Source organism: Crassostrea angulata, chromosome 2, assembly GCF_025612915.1.
Source record: "Crassostrea angulata isolate pt1a10 chromosome 2, ASM2561291v2, whole genome shotgun sequence".
NCBI classification, from domain to species: domain Eukaryota; kingdom Metazoa; phylum Mollusca; class Bivalvia; order Ostreida; family Ostreidae; genus Magallana; species Magallana angulata.
Genome location: NC_069112.1, coordinates 40,504,909 through 40,522,955, shown reverse-complemented (window position 1 = coordinate 40,522,955; position 18,047 = coordinate 40,504,909). Strand labels below are relative to the sequence as shown.

The 18,047-nt window shown below is 32.0% G+C and overlaps 2 protein-coding genes across 2 annotated transcripts in view; both read left to right on the top strand.

Moving 5' to 3' along the window:
- The window catches only part of LOC128170862 (CD209 antigen-like protein C), a 46,266-nt gene extending 29,711 nt beyond the window's left edge, over positions 1-16,555 (top strand). The window contains exons 6-9 of the mRNA XM_052836614.1: positions 15,228-15,290; positions 15,537-15,604; positions 15,698-15,788; positions 16,123-16,555. Of these exons, the coding sequence (XP_052692574.1) occupies positions 15,228-15,290; positions 15,537-15,604; positions 15,698-15,788; positions 16,123-16,352 (452 nt within the window). The 3' untranslated portion in view covers positions 16,353-16,555. The remainder of the gene's footprint in view (positions 1-15,227; positions 15,291-15,536; positions 15,605-15,697; positions 15,789-16,122) is intronic.
- Positions 3,182-10,192, top strand: LOC128170865 (perlucin-like protein). Its single transcript, XM_052836618.1, has 6 exons — positions 3,182-3,332; positions 3,544-3,612; positions 4,670-4,723; positions 5,624-5,694; positions 7,623-7,698; positions 9,569-10,192. Exons 1-6 carry the CDS (start codon positions 3,209-3,211, stop codon positions 9,799-9,801), a joined length of 627 nt encoding a protein of 208 aa, XP_052692578.1. The 5' UTR covers positions 3,182-3,208; the 3' UTR covers positions 9,802-10,192.
- Positions 16,556-18,047: the final 1,492 nt, after the last annotated feature.

The following is an 18,047-nucleotide window of genomic DNA, read 5'->3' as shown; positions in this document are numbered from 1 at the left end:
CGCTGTATATGTCGACCAATCGAAAAATGGGGCGTGTAAATTTCAGTCTTGCTCTTTCTATAGAGCTATGAATTACGTATTACTTTCTGTAAGAAATAGGGGAAATACTTGGTAGATGTACAACGTAAACATTATATAAATAGTGCCTATTTGGGAGGGTAAAAAATGAAATTGACATCCCGAGGAAACCGTTGTCAACCTCCGCTTCGCGTCGGTTGACAATGGTTTTCGAGGGGTGTCAATTTCAACTGTTATCCTCCCAAACAGCCACTATTCATTTTATTATTTGAATCATCAAAGAAAGCATTTTATTGTTTTCATTAAAAACTTTAACTAATTAATAAATTGATTATGAAAAGTAAGTAAAATTCACTAAATTACTGTTTATGTACAAAAGTACGCTAGCTAAAAGAAACAGCCAAATCGTCTCCTGTGAAACTTTGAGTCCGGCATCATCACGATTATTTCGTGCAGTCCGTGATTTTACTATTATTAAACAGGTCGTGCCAATTTCAGTCCTGTCACTTTCAGCTGCTGTAAATTTCGACCAATCGATAAATGGGACGTGTATATTTCAGTCTGGCTATTTCTATAAAGCTATGAGTTACTAATAACTTTCTGTAAGAAATAGAGGAAATTATACTTGGTAGATGTAATTCGAAATATACTTATATCTTGATATTCTGGTTACAATTAATTGTATTAATGTGAAGCATCAAGTAATTTACACCATCTCTATAATCATTTGTAATTTTGTATATTTCCGGATAAGTCTTGTGTTCCGTACAGATTCCTGTATAACAGAGTTCATTATCATAATCACGTGGACTTTTTATCCACAATATTCGAGTAACAAGTATATTTTCATCGTGTTATTAGTCCCCTACCGGTTTTCACCGGAGGGGACTATAGCTTTCCTCTGCGTCCGTCAGTCCGTCTCTCTGTCTGTCCGTTCGTCTGTCTGTCCCACTTCAGTTTTCCACACTTTTTTTTCTTTATGCGTTTGAGGAATAATATGAAATATGCTGAACAGCTTCAAAATGTCAAACTACAGATCAAGTTTACTCTTTTGTTGCGTCTGGTTGACATATTTTCGAAAAAAATAATTTTTTTATATTCCAATTTTTTAATGTTCGGGTTCGATATTCTGCATAACAGTGCATTGCTTCACAATTTCCACAAACCGGTAGGGGACGTGTATTGCTTATGCAATACTCTCAGGATGATTGTTTTGATTAACAAGGCATCAATTTTCTTTGTGAGACTTAAGCAGCTCAGCCAATGCAAGTCGAAGCGAATTTTGCAAATTGGTGAAATTGGACTGACCTTTAATGCTATGGCTCTTCTCGCAACCTCCCTTTCATTCAATTTCATGACATAAAACATATTTTATGATTGATTCCTCCGCTGTGCGAGGATTTAAACAATTTGTTTCAAACAATTCCTCCGCTGTGCGAGGATTTAAACTATTTGTTTCAAACAATTTAAACAGCCATGTGAATGGAAACTTGAATTTAAGCTGTGATGAAGTACAGATTAGTTATAGTGGACAGGGAAGGTTCTTTGAAGAAGATTTGCCGCTTGGCATAACTTAGGTAAGTAAACAGCACCTGGATGTGGTCATTAGTCAAGCTATGTCTAATTATTTGTGAAAGCCAGAAAAAAACTGTGCGCTTGAGTTTTCAGACGTTTAGCTGAATTTGTTGTTGATTTATGATATGTAGAATCTGTAAAAATCATTAATAGTTGTTGTAACTTTACACAGAACTGCTCCGTTAAAGAAAATACGATACGAAGTTGATCAAAAGCAAGGTTGAGGTTTTAACTTTCGTTCGTCTCTCAGGATTCTGGAATCCCTCAACTTGTTCTTAAGTCTACCTCGATAATGGGAAGAGAACGATCCATTATGGTTTACAGAAGGATGCACTATCACAATTAGCTATGTCCTTTTCCGTGACAACATTGACTGCATAACCCCCCCCCCCCCCCACACGCACACACACACAGAATAACCAAGTTGGGAAGGGGGCAGTGTTTTTTGCTTACAGAAGAGTGTACCATCAAATTTAGCTAAGTCCCTTTTCATGAGAATATTGGCTGCATAAAAATGCAAGTGCTTGTCTAAGTTTTGGAAGTACTTTTTAGAAATACATTTTATGTTATGCTTACTTTTACTGTGATACTTAGACACCTGCTAAAGTTCATCCGCTTATCGTTTTCCTTCATCTTCACCAACCAGAATAATGATTAATGCAGGATCGGATTGGAATATTTTAATAAATGACACATCATGACGTAAAAAACTCCCCAAACATACGTTTTTTATAGGAATGCGACTTCAAGGCATAATCCAAATCATAGGTGTTAAGGAAGCATATCAAATCTTAATAGATTTGTATGTCCTAAATGAATAATCAGCATCACAATGATCTCACTTGTCATCTTGACCCTGAAGGACGATCGTCTCCACTGTCTGAACAAGAACCAGTTCTGGTGTATATTACTTTTTCCATCATTCAAATAGAAAAATGGCAAAGCTTACAAGGAGAAAGCATTTAAGAACAGCAAAGATTATTATTAAATTAGTAAATTAATTCAAAACATGTGCATTGTATATAAAAAAAATCTTGGGATTTTGTACAAAATAAATGCGAGAAATATCTAGTCTGAATTTGCAGTATATAGTTCATATAAAATATCCCCAGCGTGGATACACTGCCTGCCTACATTTTGAAGTAAATGGTATATGATTGTTTTCATTTACCTCCCTTGCGGTAGCAGTCAAATGTTTAAGGTTAGGGCTCGTGTATAACCTATAATGATTAAGCTCAGTTTGCTATTTTACTAACGAATTTTACCACATCATTATAGATGATTAATTATGTCCTGTTTGCTTTTTACCGTTCAAGAATTACAACCTTGTTACAGATAATATACATGTATACTTAATTTTGAAGACCTCATCCTGTTTAAGCATGTCTAACACGTGTGATACAATCAATATATAATTTCCTTCCGCTTTTTTTCTTCCTAAAATCACAGTTTTAAAACACCTTTTCTGGTTGGTAACATGATTTTTTTTTTAATGCAATATTTGTGTAAAACATGATATACCTAGCTATCTGGAGCAGTTTAATTGCGTGCATGGTGTAATTATATCCTTACATTTATTTGTTTTACAGCTTCAAAAGCAAATGAAGAAGGATATATGGCTGGACTGTATTTAATTCAGGTGACAATTTTGATATGTTTGATTGCCTGTGTTGATGGACAGGCTTTGTATGAAGAGATATGCGTGAACAAAATTGTAAATGAGATGCACCAATTTTATGGTAAGTAATGTGGATTGTTTTCACGTGACTACATATAGTCAACATGAAAAAATAAAATATATTCTCATTCAGATTTAGAAGATAAAAAGGGGTTAAGATTAAAAATATATCTTTAAATTCTTAGTTCAGACTTCAACCATTATTTTTTTCTGTTGTGAAAGCAAAATTAAGACAAAGAAAACAATAAATTTTTGAAATGTACATACAACAGATAGAGAGATGCAACTCCAGACACAAGTGAACAAACTAAAAGATCAACTTGGTTCTTGTACATGTACAGGTAAGTTTTACTTTTAACAAGACCCTAAAGTATATGTAAGATTAATCACGAAGCTATATCTCGTACATGTAAATGTATATTTTCATATCACCGACTCGTTTAATGGTTAAATTGAAACTTAAGCTTCAGAACATAATTACCACCACCCCCCCCCCCCCTTAAAAAAGTTCAACATGTATAAAACGTTGTACAATTTACTAAGTTATTTCCCCAAACTTTACAAATAAGCGTCAATGTTGTGAGTATGTTTTCTAATCCTTTAGGTAATATATATTCGGCATATATCAAATTTAGAACCCTAATTTGAATAATGAAAATAAAATACCATTCATTTTTTATTGTCTATGCTTAGTGATTTTTTTTCTTAAAGCTGCTTGGTCCGATTTTTTTGTAATTACAGTATCAAAATATTTTTCATACAAATCATTTATCTTAGAAAGCTATGGACTTTCTCCTATTTACACCAGCAGAATCAGTCTCCTTTCAAAGTTAGAAATATTCAAAGTAAATAAAAATAATTTCTCTTTGAGCAAACGAAAAAACAAACCAAAATGCATCACGGGAATGTTTAGAAAAGGAAACCGCTTGGTTTCGTCCCCCGAATGATTGGGGTTATTCAACCCGCATGCTATGCATCCATTGTAAAGAAAGCAGGCTTTGGAAATATTCGCGAAGAAAACGTACACATGTTTATTTGTATTTTGTCTGATCATTTCGACCTTTATTTAAAGCGATGTAAAATTCGTAATACAACCATACCCGTCTCGTCGTCAGGGGTGAAATTTAACATGAGGCGAAATAACGCGGTACCTTTTAATATCGTTTGTTTTGTTAGCAAATTTTGTACGTAATTTTCTTCATTGAAATTTGGCATAATTGACGGGTAAAACTACTGCAATGTCTACTATTATACATATACTAAGCATAGCCATCGTTTAAAAGCGTGCATAAAATTTGATATAAAATCGGACCAAGCAGCTTTAAAGTACAAACATGAATTGATCATCTGCATATATATTTTGTTGAAATTTTGTATTGTTTGGTTCCTTTATTTCAGACAAAGTAGAGTTTTTACAATTTCATCTGAGCTGTTTAAGTGAAAAGGGAATCTGTAAGTGAATAATTCATTATATCAATATATCCGCCCGTTCGTTCGTCCGCCTACCTGTTTATCTGAAAGTCTTATAAAATAAAAATTGTAGGAAGAATGTCACGGGTTTTTTTTAAATAAGCATATCTCGTAGTAAAATAAAAAAGCAGTGACTTATATTGTGTTTTTTTTTTTCATTTGCACTAATTACGTTCTCTTAAAATTGTTGCACTCTAAGGGAAAAAAAGTATCGCTTTGAAACAGGATATATGAATAATCATTTTTTACAAATCAACATTATTCATAAAAATAAATGTTTTTGGAGTTCTTCGAAATATTTTAATAAACTTGTAAATGATATATGAAAAGGATTGGGCTTTCAAAAAACAAATGATGTTTTACTAGAATGTATTTAAAGGGGCATGTCACGATTTTGTTCAAATTGTGTTTGTTTTATTATTTACAATGCTTTATGAATGCATTTCTAATGATCAAATGTTTGGGCGCCAGTCAATGAGTTTTAAGAAAGGTTCAGTGCTCACAATTCTTCGTATTGTAAACAAGGCTCGTGCTCTGTTTCTGTTTAAATAGGTTCAATATACCGATTAAAAATATTTTTCAAGCTGATTTGTCTATCTTCTTAATTATTTTAAGCATACATAAACAGTTCCTATTGATTAACACTTTCATTTGAGGTCTTAAACTGGAATTTTCACTTCAACATTCAAAATGTAAACAAAGGCTTTGTTTACATTGCGAAGAATTGTTAACCCTGTAACTCGCTTATAACTCAACAAATGACACCCAAATTTTGGTTCCCTATTAAAAATGCCTTATTAAAGCATTGTAAACATTGAAATCGAAAAAAAAAAAAATCGACTAAAATTGTGACCATGCCCCTTTTATTATATGTAATTTCAGATCAGGAACAAAGTGATACAAAGAATCAGTATTGTTTCATAAAATCGGCTTCTACATGGACTGACAGCAAGGTATTTTGTAAATATGATTATTATCACTATGTACTATTGGAATGTGATATCGTTTTGCATACCGTGTTTTAGTATTTTGTATGTTAACTGGCCTATAGATTGCATAGTGACATGTTATAGTCATAGCAAATCGTGCATGGCTTATAAGAACAACGACGGGTTAGCTGTTGCCAGAAACTGCAAATGTTTTCCGCCGACAAAAAAAGTTAAGCTGATGTTCTTCTATTATGTCTTTTAATGTACTCAATAAAATTAGAATTATAACTGTTTTATTAGCATATATGGAAAAAATGAAAGGACCTTAGATTGTAGGACATAGATTGTTATTAAGAGAATGTGTATGCGTGACATACATTTGGTCTGAAGCATTTTAAGACGTAGGCTCTTTGAAGTTTTTTTTTTAAATTATATTTGAATAACGAGACGATTCCTACATTCAAAACACAAGGATTCCTAGATTTTATGAGAGATATTAAACGTTATCACGCCACTTTGTTTCATTTCATTTTGATTTTTACACGGCAAGAAAGGTCATTGCATTTTAGATGTCTTCATATTTTTGTACATGAAAAAATGACAAGAACAAACCGTCAACCATCACAAAAATCCATAAAACGGAAAACAAATTCAAAGCAGATCCACACGGACCTCCAAAAGATAGAGGTAGGATCAGGTGCCTAAGAGGAGTGAGCATCCTCTGCTGACCGGTCACACCCGCTGTGTCCTCTTTTTCTGAATCGGGAACATTTCGTAGACATTTAGGTGATGAATAATGGTCCAACAATTAGTATGAAAAACGTCAGTCAGCATGCGCCCCAGTGGACGATTTTATGTGCTGCAAAGGTTGTTGTATCGACCATAGAACTTACGAAAAGATGACTTCAAACGAGACTGTTGATAGTCCTGTTTAATCAACTTGTTTGTCAGCGGCTTGCCTCGCCTTAGAAACTGTTCATACGAAGGGCATGCTCTTTTGTATCAAATTAACTGAGACACAAAAACACCATATGCAGGTGTTGAAAATATATTGCTACATAAATAAGAAAAGTTGACTACAGAAAATTAAAGTCATCGCGTTTATCATAAAATTTTGTTAACAGGTTACCAACAATGTCCATTTCCAGTAAAAAATCAAAATATGAAACAAATGACGCAGACTCGTAGTATCTTTTTTTTTTCAAGTCATTTTTATAAGTAAATAACATTTTTAAAAAAGACAAAATTTCCGCAGAAATTTATTCTAATCAGAGCTAAATACAAATAGGTGACAATCGTTTATGAATCATGAACATTTATTCGTGAATTAAAAAAAATGTTTGTACAGAGTCACTTCTTTAAATACCGCTTATACCATTCTAGTTATCTGAAAATATGAGCAAAATATCCCTTATCATGAAATCAACAAAATTAATATATTGTTAATGCGAATTTATTGCATTGTGGTTATATTAAACTCTTTAATAAGACATTTTATGGCCTAGGCAGTTAAATATTTCCGTAAAAGTACTTGTTCATTTCCGTAAGAATTCAATCGCGTGTTTCGTTGAATTTACTTTCTTATTTCCAATTTTCGACTTCAAGTGCAATGAAATGGAAAAAATTATCCCTCTTAGGACTGAGTATTTCATTGAAAAAAAAAACCTATCGTCTATGTTTTAACAATAAAAGGATTCTGTGCGATGACTACAATATCCTGTTTTTGCAACTCATCAATATCAAGTAACACTGCATTATACATGTACCATGTATATTTGTATTTTTGCGTCCGTGTAATGTTTTGGTCTATATATAAACACCAAAACAACTGGCAACAAAATGCTACCTTGATTTTATTAATTAAAAATGAGTAATATATTACAAATTAATACAATGTATATTAGAAGTGTAAAATGATCTGATATGCATACTTGTGTATCTTTTTTCTTTAGACAAAGTGCCAGTCGTTCGGGGGACACCTTCTCGAAATTGAAACACAGTCTGAGCAGATCTGGTTAAAGGGAAAAGGTGTGTTTAAACGTATTGTACATGTAGATATTATACATTTGTACAAGATAAATAATTGATGAATGCAGAATTAAGTCATATTTTGGTCACGGCACTAAGTTTATTTATCGATTAGATTAAAATTAAGTAATTGCGCTTTCTAACATGGTATATGAAACCGACACTATATAAAAGTTGCATACATACTGCGATATAGCATGTGTGCATAGAGTGGTCTGCAAATAGAATGCATATCATTTTTTGGTTGGAAGCTTGTTGCAATATAAGTTACGTGTTGCCTTAAAATCCACACTGTATACATGTATTTAACCACATGTGGTTGAGGACAGGCTCCTTAAGCACCTGTGGTATTTGACTACTGAGACATCATCATCATTGCCTCCCCTAAAATGTCATAGAAAATCTACCTTAATTGACTTAATCGAACCAAAAAAGTATATGTAAAAAATTGTATTTGTTTTTAATATGAACATGGACTAGAAGGGGTTGTATATCCCCCACTTGGAACGATAAAGACGAGACAATTTCAATTTAAATTAAATTAGCATATTATTTCTTTGTCTGTATGCATTGTTTTTAGTATAAATTTCACGAGGGAAGTCAATTCTGTGCGTTCATTCTATAAAAATGGCAGGTATAGTTTTCAAAATTAAGCTGCACATCTTTTTTTTTCATAAATCTTTGATCATTTGCTGTTTTAAATTACAAAATTTAGGTACTGATGGGTCTTGACTCCATCCTTAAAGTACCTTTTTCTAAAGAATAAATTTTTATTGATATTTATTGATTTATTAAAATAATGTCTAGACTCATAATAGGTCAGATTCGTGGTTTTCAACAAATTTTTTTAATTAATTAAGTATTGCAAAACAGTTAAATTTATTCAGCCGTATTCCAATGTATCAATGTGATAGGGGGAGGCTCTTAGTTCTTATTTCTCGATTGACAGGGTCTTCGAAACATACAGACGACGTTTATGTTTCCATTCATTTGCTTTTGAATAGCATTTTTGCTTTTTTATTTGATAACTATGAAAAAAAATACCTACTACAATTCTTGTTATGGTAACAATAACGTAATGTTTATATTCTGAACACACAATGTCTGATAAAAATAGCGCTAGCACAGATATAAGATAAGAAAGAAAACAAATAGAACAAAGGAGATAAGTACCAAGTGCATTCATTAATGTATATTACTTATTTGTCAGAATATGCAGTACTGTATTATACATGCACATGTACTGATGCACACTTTCATATGTACAGATTTTTAATATGTTCATATTCCATTTCAAAATCCTAGGCACGGGGGATTTTGTCAGGCTTTGAACGCTCTTGTACTATATGCAAACGTCATGTATTACATGTACATCTGTAACACCTTAAAAACATTATATACACCGTTGTTACGAAGAAGACACTAAAGCTGAAAATCTTCAAGGAAAATATATGCTCTTTATTGTAAAAAATTAGAAAAAATGAATATTTTGAGGGTTTTTTCCGCAATGCAAAAATTAAAATTGACAAATCACTTTGGCAATTTGTACAAAATAACAAATTAACTTATGTATACCAATGTTTTCTCATATCGGGTAACTTTGACATGTATTGCTAAAGAATAAAAACATTTCTTTTCTTTTTCTTTTTTTTTTGGGGGGGGGGGTTGGTTAAATGAAAGGCAAATATACCCAAGAAACTAATTCAAATCAATTATCATTATTTAATAAAATGTTGTTTTATTCCATATCTGTTTTGTTTGGTAAAAAGCCATTTTATATGGAAAATAACTTGGAAAATGTATTTTTTGGTTAAAATTTTTAGTCGCATTTCCGGACAAAAGTTTGTCATATAACATCTCTATGTTTTAGTAAGAAATTCAGGCTCCAACTTGGAAGAACGGTGGTGGATCGGCGCAGTTTTAGACCCAGTAAAAAATGTATGGGTTTGGGACCATTCAGGCACTGCAATGAATTTTACAAACTGGCATCCAGAAGAACCAAATGGTGAAGGACGTGAACAGTGTGCTCTGATGTGGGACGCTGACCTGTGGCAGGATTATCCTTGCACTGACTTGTTTTACATCATCTGTGAAAGGAAATAAAAACGATTCTATAATGCGAACAAGTAGCCAATAACTAATATTGTTATAATCTGCAGTATATACTCTCATTATTGATGAATCATTTTTTTACTGTGATAAATTGCCATGTGAAACTCATTTTCAATTTCAGGATGTAACTATTGACATCAAAATGCGTATCCATGTATGTTCTACAAAAATATTAATTTCCATAAACTCATAAGCTTTATTTGATTCATAGATTAAACTTAACTCAAAATATCTTTCAAAATCGCTGTTTTTGTCCAGTAGCTGCTGTCGGCTTTCAAGTAAGGAAATCCAGCTTCGGAAGACTATCGGTAATAAAAAAAAAATTGAACGAAGGAACATAGTTCTGCCTGGGACCATGTCCCATTTCTATCTCTTATAGACTCTCAAAGCTTGTCTTTTTGCGACCGGTGTAATCGTCTATTCCGCTTCTGTACAGTAAATGTAAATCATTGATTTGACATGCTCAGTTTCAAATTGAAGTTTAAACAAAAAACTTACTTTTTTGTTGGTCTTCATTACACAAGTCAAAAGTAGGTTTGTCCATATTAACTCATTACATTACCTTAAAACAAACACAAACACAGCACATAATCATGTTGATGCAATCATAACACAAACATATTTACGAATATAAAAATATGAAACTTTTATCTCTTTTTTTTTTAATTAAAAAGTGTATCAGTTTGTAAACAATTGAGCGTGTCCCGTTTGGATTAATAATAAAAACAATGGCCTTATATTGACAATTTCAGAACTCACCTGTGTCTGTACGTAACATGTTCCATTCGTCTTATCAACTCAGCGCTTAGGATTAAACCGTTAATTAGCCTTTTCAAAGACGGCGGATTTTCGGTCACATTATTTGCACACGACACTTGAAAGGCGGAACATTCTATTGCGATGTTAGGTAAATCTATCTAGTTTCCTAATGTGATTGAGTTTAAGCATTTGTCGGGACCTCTTTAAAAGCAGTGTGGGGTTTTTTTCGGTCAAACAAATCAATCATTACATTTTTTTAGATATAATAAAACAAGAACAATTCCAACGGAGCAAACATACGTTTTATTAATCACCCAAATCTTTTCTTTTTTTTCACCGTTTTTAAAGTTTTCAATAAAGACATACATGTACTGTTGGATTATACGTGAAAACTCGACAAAACTAACGACATGTAGCCTTACACAATATGATCAACTGACAAAAATATTCCTGTGTTTTCTTTTCGTTAAATTTGTTTTAGATTTGATGATAACAAGGTTTTACTCTTGAACTATTTCAAGCAACAGTATACACATTGAACAATAGTGACCCACTTCTATAAGGATGTGACACATACAAGTAAAATACATAGTGGTTCCATTCAATAAATCTCTACTTAACTAAACACATCAACTATGTGTATTTAACCTCACTATATCGAGTCTTTGTTTTGCACGGTATTTTTTAATGAGTAAACGTTTCACTGAATACCTCACGAAAAAATTGTAAACTATTTGACCTGGAAAATTTTATCTTAAGAAAAAAACCACATAGTGAGGTTAATAGTTTAGTTAAAATTCCTTTGTTCATTAACGATAGTTGAACAATTTAAAATGGCATATCTTTTAGTTTTAATGATCATGTTGATCTGTGATAGCACCGGTCAACCTCTCTACAACAACCTTGAGTATGAGGAATCAGTTGATAATACGCTGACCTGTTATGCGGAATTTTACAGTAAGTCAATAATTCTTTATATCAAAGTAGTTCCTTTTGCTCGTTATCTCAAAAATCTAATCTACTCATGTCATCTGGCTTTTTATGTACATTTGCAGTGCAAAATGATGTCATTCAGTTGATGTTGTTTAATTTTTTTAATGAAAATCTTCGGACTCATATGTACATGCTTTTTAAAAGTTATTTTCCATTTCGGCTTTGATATATAATTATTATTGAAGTGGCGAAATATTCTTTTAGATTCAGTAAAATTGATATTCATAAAATTTACGACTTCCTTTAAACGGGCATGGTCGCGATTTTGGTCGAATTTTATTTCTCTGGTTTTATTATTTGCAATGCTTTAGGAATGCATTTCTAATGTTCAAATGAAATGTGGGTGCCAGTCGTTGAGTTATAAGCAAGATACAGGGCTCACAATTCTTCGTCATGTAAACAAGGCTCGTGCCCTGTTTTTGTTTACATATGTTCAATATACCAGTAAAAAACTTTTTAAAGTTGGTTTGTCTATCTTATAATTCATTTTAAGCATAAATAAACAGTTGTTAACCTTCATCATATTCATTTTAATTCTAAAACTAGAATCTTCACTTCCAACATTCAAAATTTAAACAAACGTTTTGTTTACATAGCAAAGAATTGTAAGCTCTGTAACTCGCTTATTCGGTCTTCCCATAAACTAGAGTTATCGTTACTGAAAGAGTTATCTTCCCCTCATAGCAGGTATGCAGTACTTCCGGTTATTTGAATATGAGTAAACAGTGCGGGAGTTTACGTATACGACGTTAATTAATAACGACTTTTCTTACAGCAAAAACATTTGATAATATTTAAATTACCAAACAGAAAACATCAGAAGTTATCTAACAAAATTAAAATGATTGCAAAGTGTGCGTTTGATTACAATTTATAACGCGATGTTCATAGTTTTGCTTTATAGCTGGCAAACATTGCGAGTGAAAGACATTGCGATTCTTATTTTTGGGACAATTACTCCTTTGGTGAGCTAACGTATGGATTTATAGTGGTCTCTGATAAAATGAACCCACCTGTTACGCAAAAATGAAAGATGGTATATATAATGGAAAGGGCTGGAGTTGAAAATCATTCTTTTTCTATGAAATCAACTTTTTTCTATAGAAATCAAATAAAGCAATATAAATTCTTAACGAACTGTCCCTATTTTTTTTCTTTCTAGGACAACGCAAAATCAATATAGGCCTAAGAGAAAGTATGCATATATATAACTCTGATTAAATACAAAGATACATACATACGAGACCCCCCCCCCCCTCCTCCCTTCCCGCAGACTGGGATTTTGATAATTTGTGAAGTGATTAATTTAATTTATTCATTGTTTTCGTCTTGATTTTCGGTTGGTATGCTCTTCCAACGATGATTGCGCTGGCCTGTTGAGATTCATTCGTTCGAAATGCAATGCTTTCATGAAAGAAATATGTGTACACGGTGTGTATTGGTATCTTACCAGGCACCGACGGTCATCAATTCAGGCAGCTGTACCTGTCATGCAGGATGTTTAATCGATGACAATCATTTGAATTTCTCAACAAAACAGATTTGTTGAATAATATAGATACCGGCATTATAGGGTTAAGAGGAATGACAGCATTGAAAATAGAACTCAGTGTTTTAAATATAGGATTTCATCGAAATTTCAATTTGTCTTTGGTTAAAAATAAGAGACCCTTTTTCTTTTAAGTCTTTGAGGAGACAGCTTAAACACATTTTTTGTAGTTTGTTTGTTTTACTTTCAGTACCTTATTTACTTTTATCATTTATCTCAGTGCCCTTTATATAATTGTATTGTACTTTATTCACGTAAAATCTATAGCAAACACCATTTTAGGCTGCAGATGATTTCCATTATTTCATAAATTCCCATGATGATGAAATTGAAATTAATCATTCATTAATCTAAATGAAATCCTTCAAGATGAAGTATAGTAAGGTCCGCCAATTATCAGTGTAGATACATACGTACGTAGGTATAATGCCTATCTTTGTACTTCTACCTACTGATAGATTGAAACATTCTCTTCTGAGAGGTGGACAGACAAAACCATCCATGTCTTTAGGATTCCTTTGCATGTTCACTTGTCTGTATGATACAATGTACATGTATCAGCAGCGCTCTCCTGAAACCACACACTTTACTGCTAGCACTGTTTTATTATTTGGTAGATGACAGGCGCCTGGCATCAACATGGGAGGGGGGCTACCCTAGCAATTTCTTCTTGCAACAGATATTTTTCATAAAATTACATATATAAAGTGAATAAACATGAAGATCCCCCCCCCACCTTTTTCCACATTATTCGGAGCTAGTAAATAAATTGTGAAAAGAAAAGAAATGATGGTATGATTTAATTAAGGTATGCAGTACAGAAAAGTACACTACCACCCCCACTTTTTCTTTTCTTTTTCTTTTTTGGTTTGTCAAGTTCTTTTGATGAGACCCCGCCTGCCAATCCATTTTCAAAAACCATAGTATGTGCCTGGATATGATACAATTATGCGCGCTCGTCAAATCTCCCTACAGTTTTATTTTTTATTTTAGTATAACAGCATCCTTTAATTGCACAATCTTCTTTCTACATTGACAATTTACATCAATAACCGATTAAACTAGACAAAAAAACGTTTGTTTCAACCATTTGTTTATACTGGTTACATAGCGCGATACCTGCTCTAATGGAGAGATAACTCGTGTTACGAACGATAACTCAAGGTTATGAAAATCCCGAATAACTCATCAAAAGACACTCAAATTTTGGTTGCCCAATAAAAATACCTTACTGAAGCATTGTAAACATTAAAATCGGAAAAATAATTTTTGACCAAAATCGTGACCACGCCCCTTTAGAAACAATGACTTAAAAACACACAAACTAGTTACATATTTTAAAAATTAAAATTCACATCATTTTTGGGAGTTGATTTTAATCAACTATCCTATGCAGTAACTCTGGCAAACCGAAAATGAAACAGTGTTTGGGCCAAAGCACAAATCAGCATCGCTGACAACATATAGTTCTAATCGATATACTGATGTAGTGTATTCTAAAGTCTTGTTTTCTAGGAACCTTATCCATAGATACCTTGTAAATTGTCAGATTTTAAATGGTACGAACAATGTAAATATTAATTGTAGTCGGACATTGTATGTATTCCCAAGTCAGAGCTCAATATAGTCTTGTTCAACCAAACGCTCGACTGTCTCCGTAAATCTCCGACAAGCACAGAGTCTTTTGTATGTGGGATATTAACGGAGATAGCCGAACGTCGATCTGGTTGAAGAAGACTAGAATTCAATATTGCCTGAATCCATGCAATTTCTCAACTATTTCGATTACTGATACGTAGTTTGATGGAATTAATTCTTTGAATATTACTCAACAAGATTCATATGGGGTTATCACGAGATTTCTGTCGGAGAATTTATATAATAAAGATATGCGTAATTCAAATAATATAGGAAAATACTTACCATGCAAAAAAAAAAAAAACCCCAAAAAGCCAAAAAAAAATCCAAAAATAACAAAAAACAAAAACATATCATTTATTTAAAAGAAATAATAATCGATAAAATCAACTCCCGTCAGTACTTCAGTACTTTGATTTTTATATATAACGTGGAAGTTACAACAATGGTATTTATGAATAAAACTGTTATTTTACAGGCAGGGAATTGCAGCTTGAAAAACAAGTTCAGAAGCTTACAAAAGAGATTAACTATTTAAAAGGTGATATCGATAATACGTATTTAATTTTTTTTAACTCTTCTCTTCTTTATTTTTTTTAGATATCAGAAAATTAAAAAAATAGTAAAACTGTGACCTGTAGCTTATTTTGATAAGATTTCCATTTCAATTAAAGGTCCATTTTGTGCAAATATCTATGAAATTATAAGTTCAGAAATAATGGTATCGTAGGCTTCGGAGAACAGTAGGATATGTAATATTATATAAAGACAGCTTTTATCTTTATAGATTGGACTTCTTTCATGAATTCTGAGTATTGGTTAGGACGCGAAGAGGCAACCTGGAATGACGCTCAGGTAATCGTCGACACTAGTATTTTTATTAAAAATAAAAAAAAAAACAATGAAAATATATATTCATTTATAATAACCAAAGTTTTTACTTTCTAGGCGAGTTGTAAGGCGGCTGATTCTAAATTAGTTGAAATAGAATCTGAGGCGGAAGACGTTTTCGTCCGTGCTCTTGCCATGAAATTGACCGGTAAAACTATTTTTTATACGTACATGTAGGAAAAAATAAATAAATAAAAGCACATAATTTATTATTCGTATAGGTACTTATACCGTTAATGGTTTTACCATGATGTATAAACATCTAATAAACAGATACGTATATAGATTGTTAATGCTTTTAGATTTTGCGTTTGTTTACCTTTTTTCTATATTTGAACAATGTATTTAAAAAAAAATGTTCAAGTTGATACAAATATATTTTATTTGTTTTATATTTAGATTTCTACTGAATCTATCGATCTATATTGAATCCATACAACAAAGAAATAAAAATAAATCCAATATGTGTTTATTTTTTCCAGGAAGTGTTTGGTTAGGTGGTACAGACTTCGGGGTAGAAGGACGATGGGTGTGGGAGTCTGACAGATCAGCATTTTTATACAGCGCATGGAACACCGCCAAAGAGCAACCCAATAATTATTTCAAACAGAATTGCCTCAGACTTTCTCATATTAACAACCTAACGTGGTATGACCAGAACTGTGATATAACATATCAATATATTTGCGAACGAATTTTTTTTCCAAATTGATAAAAAAAAAGTTTCATATCATCTGATTGTTCAAATGCTTATTGCATTTATCTAATTGATGGTTTTGTAAATGTCATTGTCACGAAACACGTTCTGTAAATCAATTATACAGTCACATAAGTAGAGGATAATGAACTGTATGATTTTGTTATTTTTAGCACTTTTAACTTTTATCAACTTGAATAAACTTGAATATATGATATCCTTATTTGACCCCCCCCCCCCCCCCCCCAAAAAAAAAAGTGACTTTATTGATGTATATCATGTGTATTAATAATAAGGATTTTATGAACGAATGTTTTATAACACTTATAACTAATATCAATGGTCAATTGATTAGAACCTCTGAATAGCTGTTGTGATTGTCAATTTATATTTAGAATTAGTTTCCTTCCGATAGTACTCAAATACTATTCTGATAAAAACAGATTTCTGTCCCAAATTGTTTCCTTTCTCTGATCACGCGTTTGCGGTGTCCTAAATTTCTACTGTGATAGTTGTACCATTTTATATATTCGTCTACAAAATAATATCTCTTTAACGATAACCCCCAGCATTTTTCTCTTCTTTTTTTTATTAATAAATGGAAAAAAAAGTGTTTGCTTCACTTAAAGCACAACCAAAATTTGCCGACTGCCATTGACCGCTGATCAAGAGAAGCAAATTTAAGTCATATAAACTTGAGTTTAATTATTAAGACTGAAGATGGGAAAAAACGGGGTTTAGCTCATAAGAAAATCAAAGTTTGCTTGCATTGGTTGATTTATTGTTTTTGCCGAGAAAAGTCAAACAAAATCAAGAGTTTCTTTCAAACTGAACATTAAAAATAATAATTAATTTGAAAAAAAAAAAAAGAGATCATAGCTAATTCTTAAATGAATAGAAGCAACACATTTTTCTATACAAATAAAATCTATTTTATCTCGTGAATCCGCTACTCATGTCTATTAGTACATACATGAATGATTTAGTTGTAACACTACAAGGATGACATTTTTTTTTTCTAAAATGAACTTCAATCAATAGACTGTTAGATATCAATATGACATATGCTTTGTTTTGATAATAATAACAAAGAACAAAAATGGCTTTTCATTCTCTTATAAATATTAATGTACTCTTATAAATTAAAATAAAATATATATCCAGTTTTACTATGTTGAATATTTTATGGCTTCTCATATTTGCCGTTAAAATATTTCTTCTTAAATACATGTATTATTAAAAACAAATAAAAATGTATCCAGTTTTACGTTTTATGTATGATATTATATCCATATTCATTGCTGATATCACATGTATATTCTTAAGGTAAGATATCCGTCGGAATTCCAATCCTTGGATTGCATTGTAAACTACATTTGCTTCTTAACACATTACATAGTTACATGTAATACAACTTTGTTTAATTAGGAAAACCCCTAGTTAGAAATAAATCAGTATATTATAGGCATCGGTATTTTGTATCATTGCATTGTAAACTATATTTGCATCTTAATATATTACATACCGTTAAAAATTAGGAATCCCCCATTGTAAAAAAAAATAATCAAGATATTACAGGCAGGGATATTTTGTAACATTAACACTATCTAGCACACGTGAGAAAAGGTATGCAAATATGTTTTCATTCATGTACTATGGTGTAGACAAAAGTGTAACACTATCTTGAATACTTTGAAAGATGACTTTGGC

Excerpts from the sequence above, each read along its gene's own strand:
- LOC128170865 (XM_052836618.1), top strand. The coding sequence starts at position 3,209 with ATGGCTGGACTGTATTTAATTCAGGTGACAATTTTGATATGTTTGATT. Across the intron at positions 3,333-3,543 it reads TGAGATGCACCAATTTTATG|ATAGAGAGATGCAACTCCAG; the intron begins GTAAGTAATGTG and ends TACATACAACAG. Across the intron at positions 7,699-9,568 it reads GATCTGGTTAAAGGGAAAAG|TAAGAAATTCAGGCTCCAAC; the intron begins GTGTGTTTAAAC and ends TCTATGTTTTAG.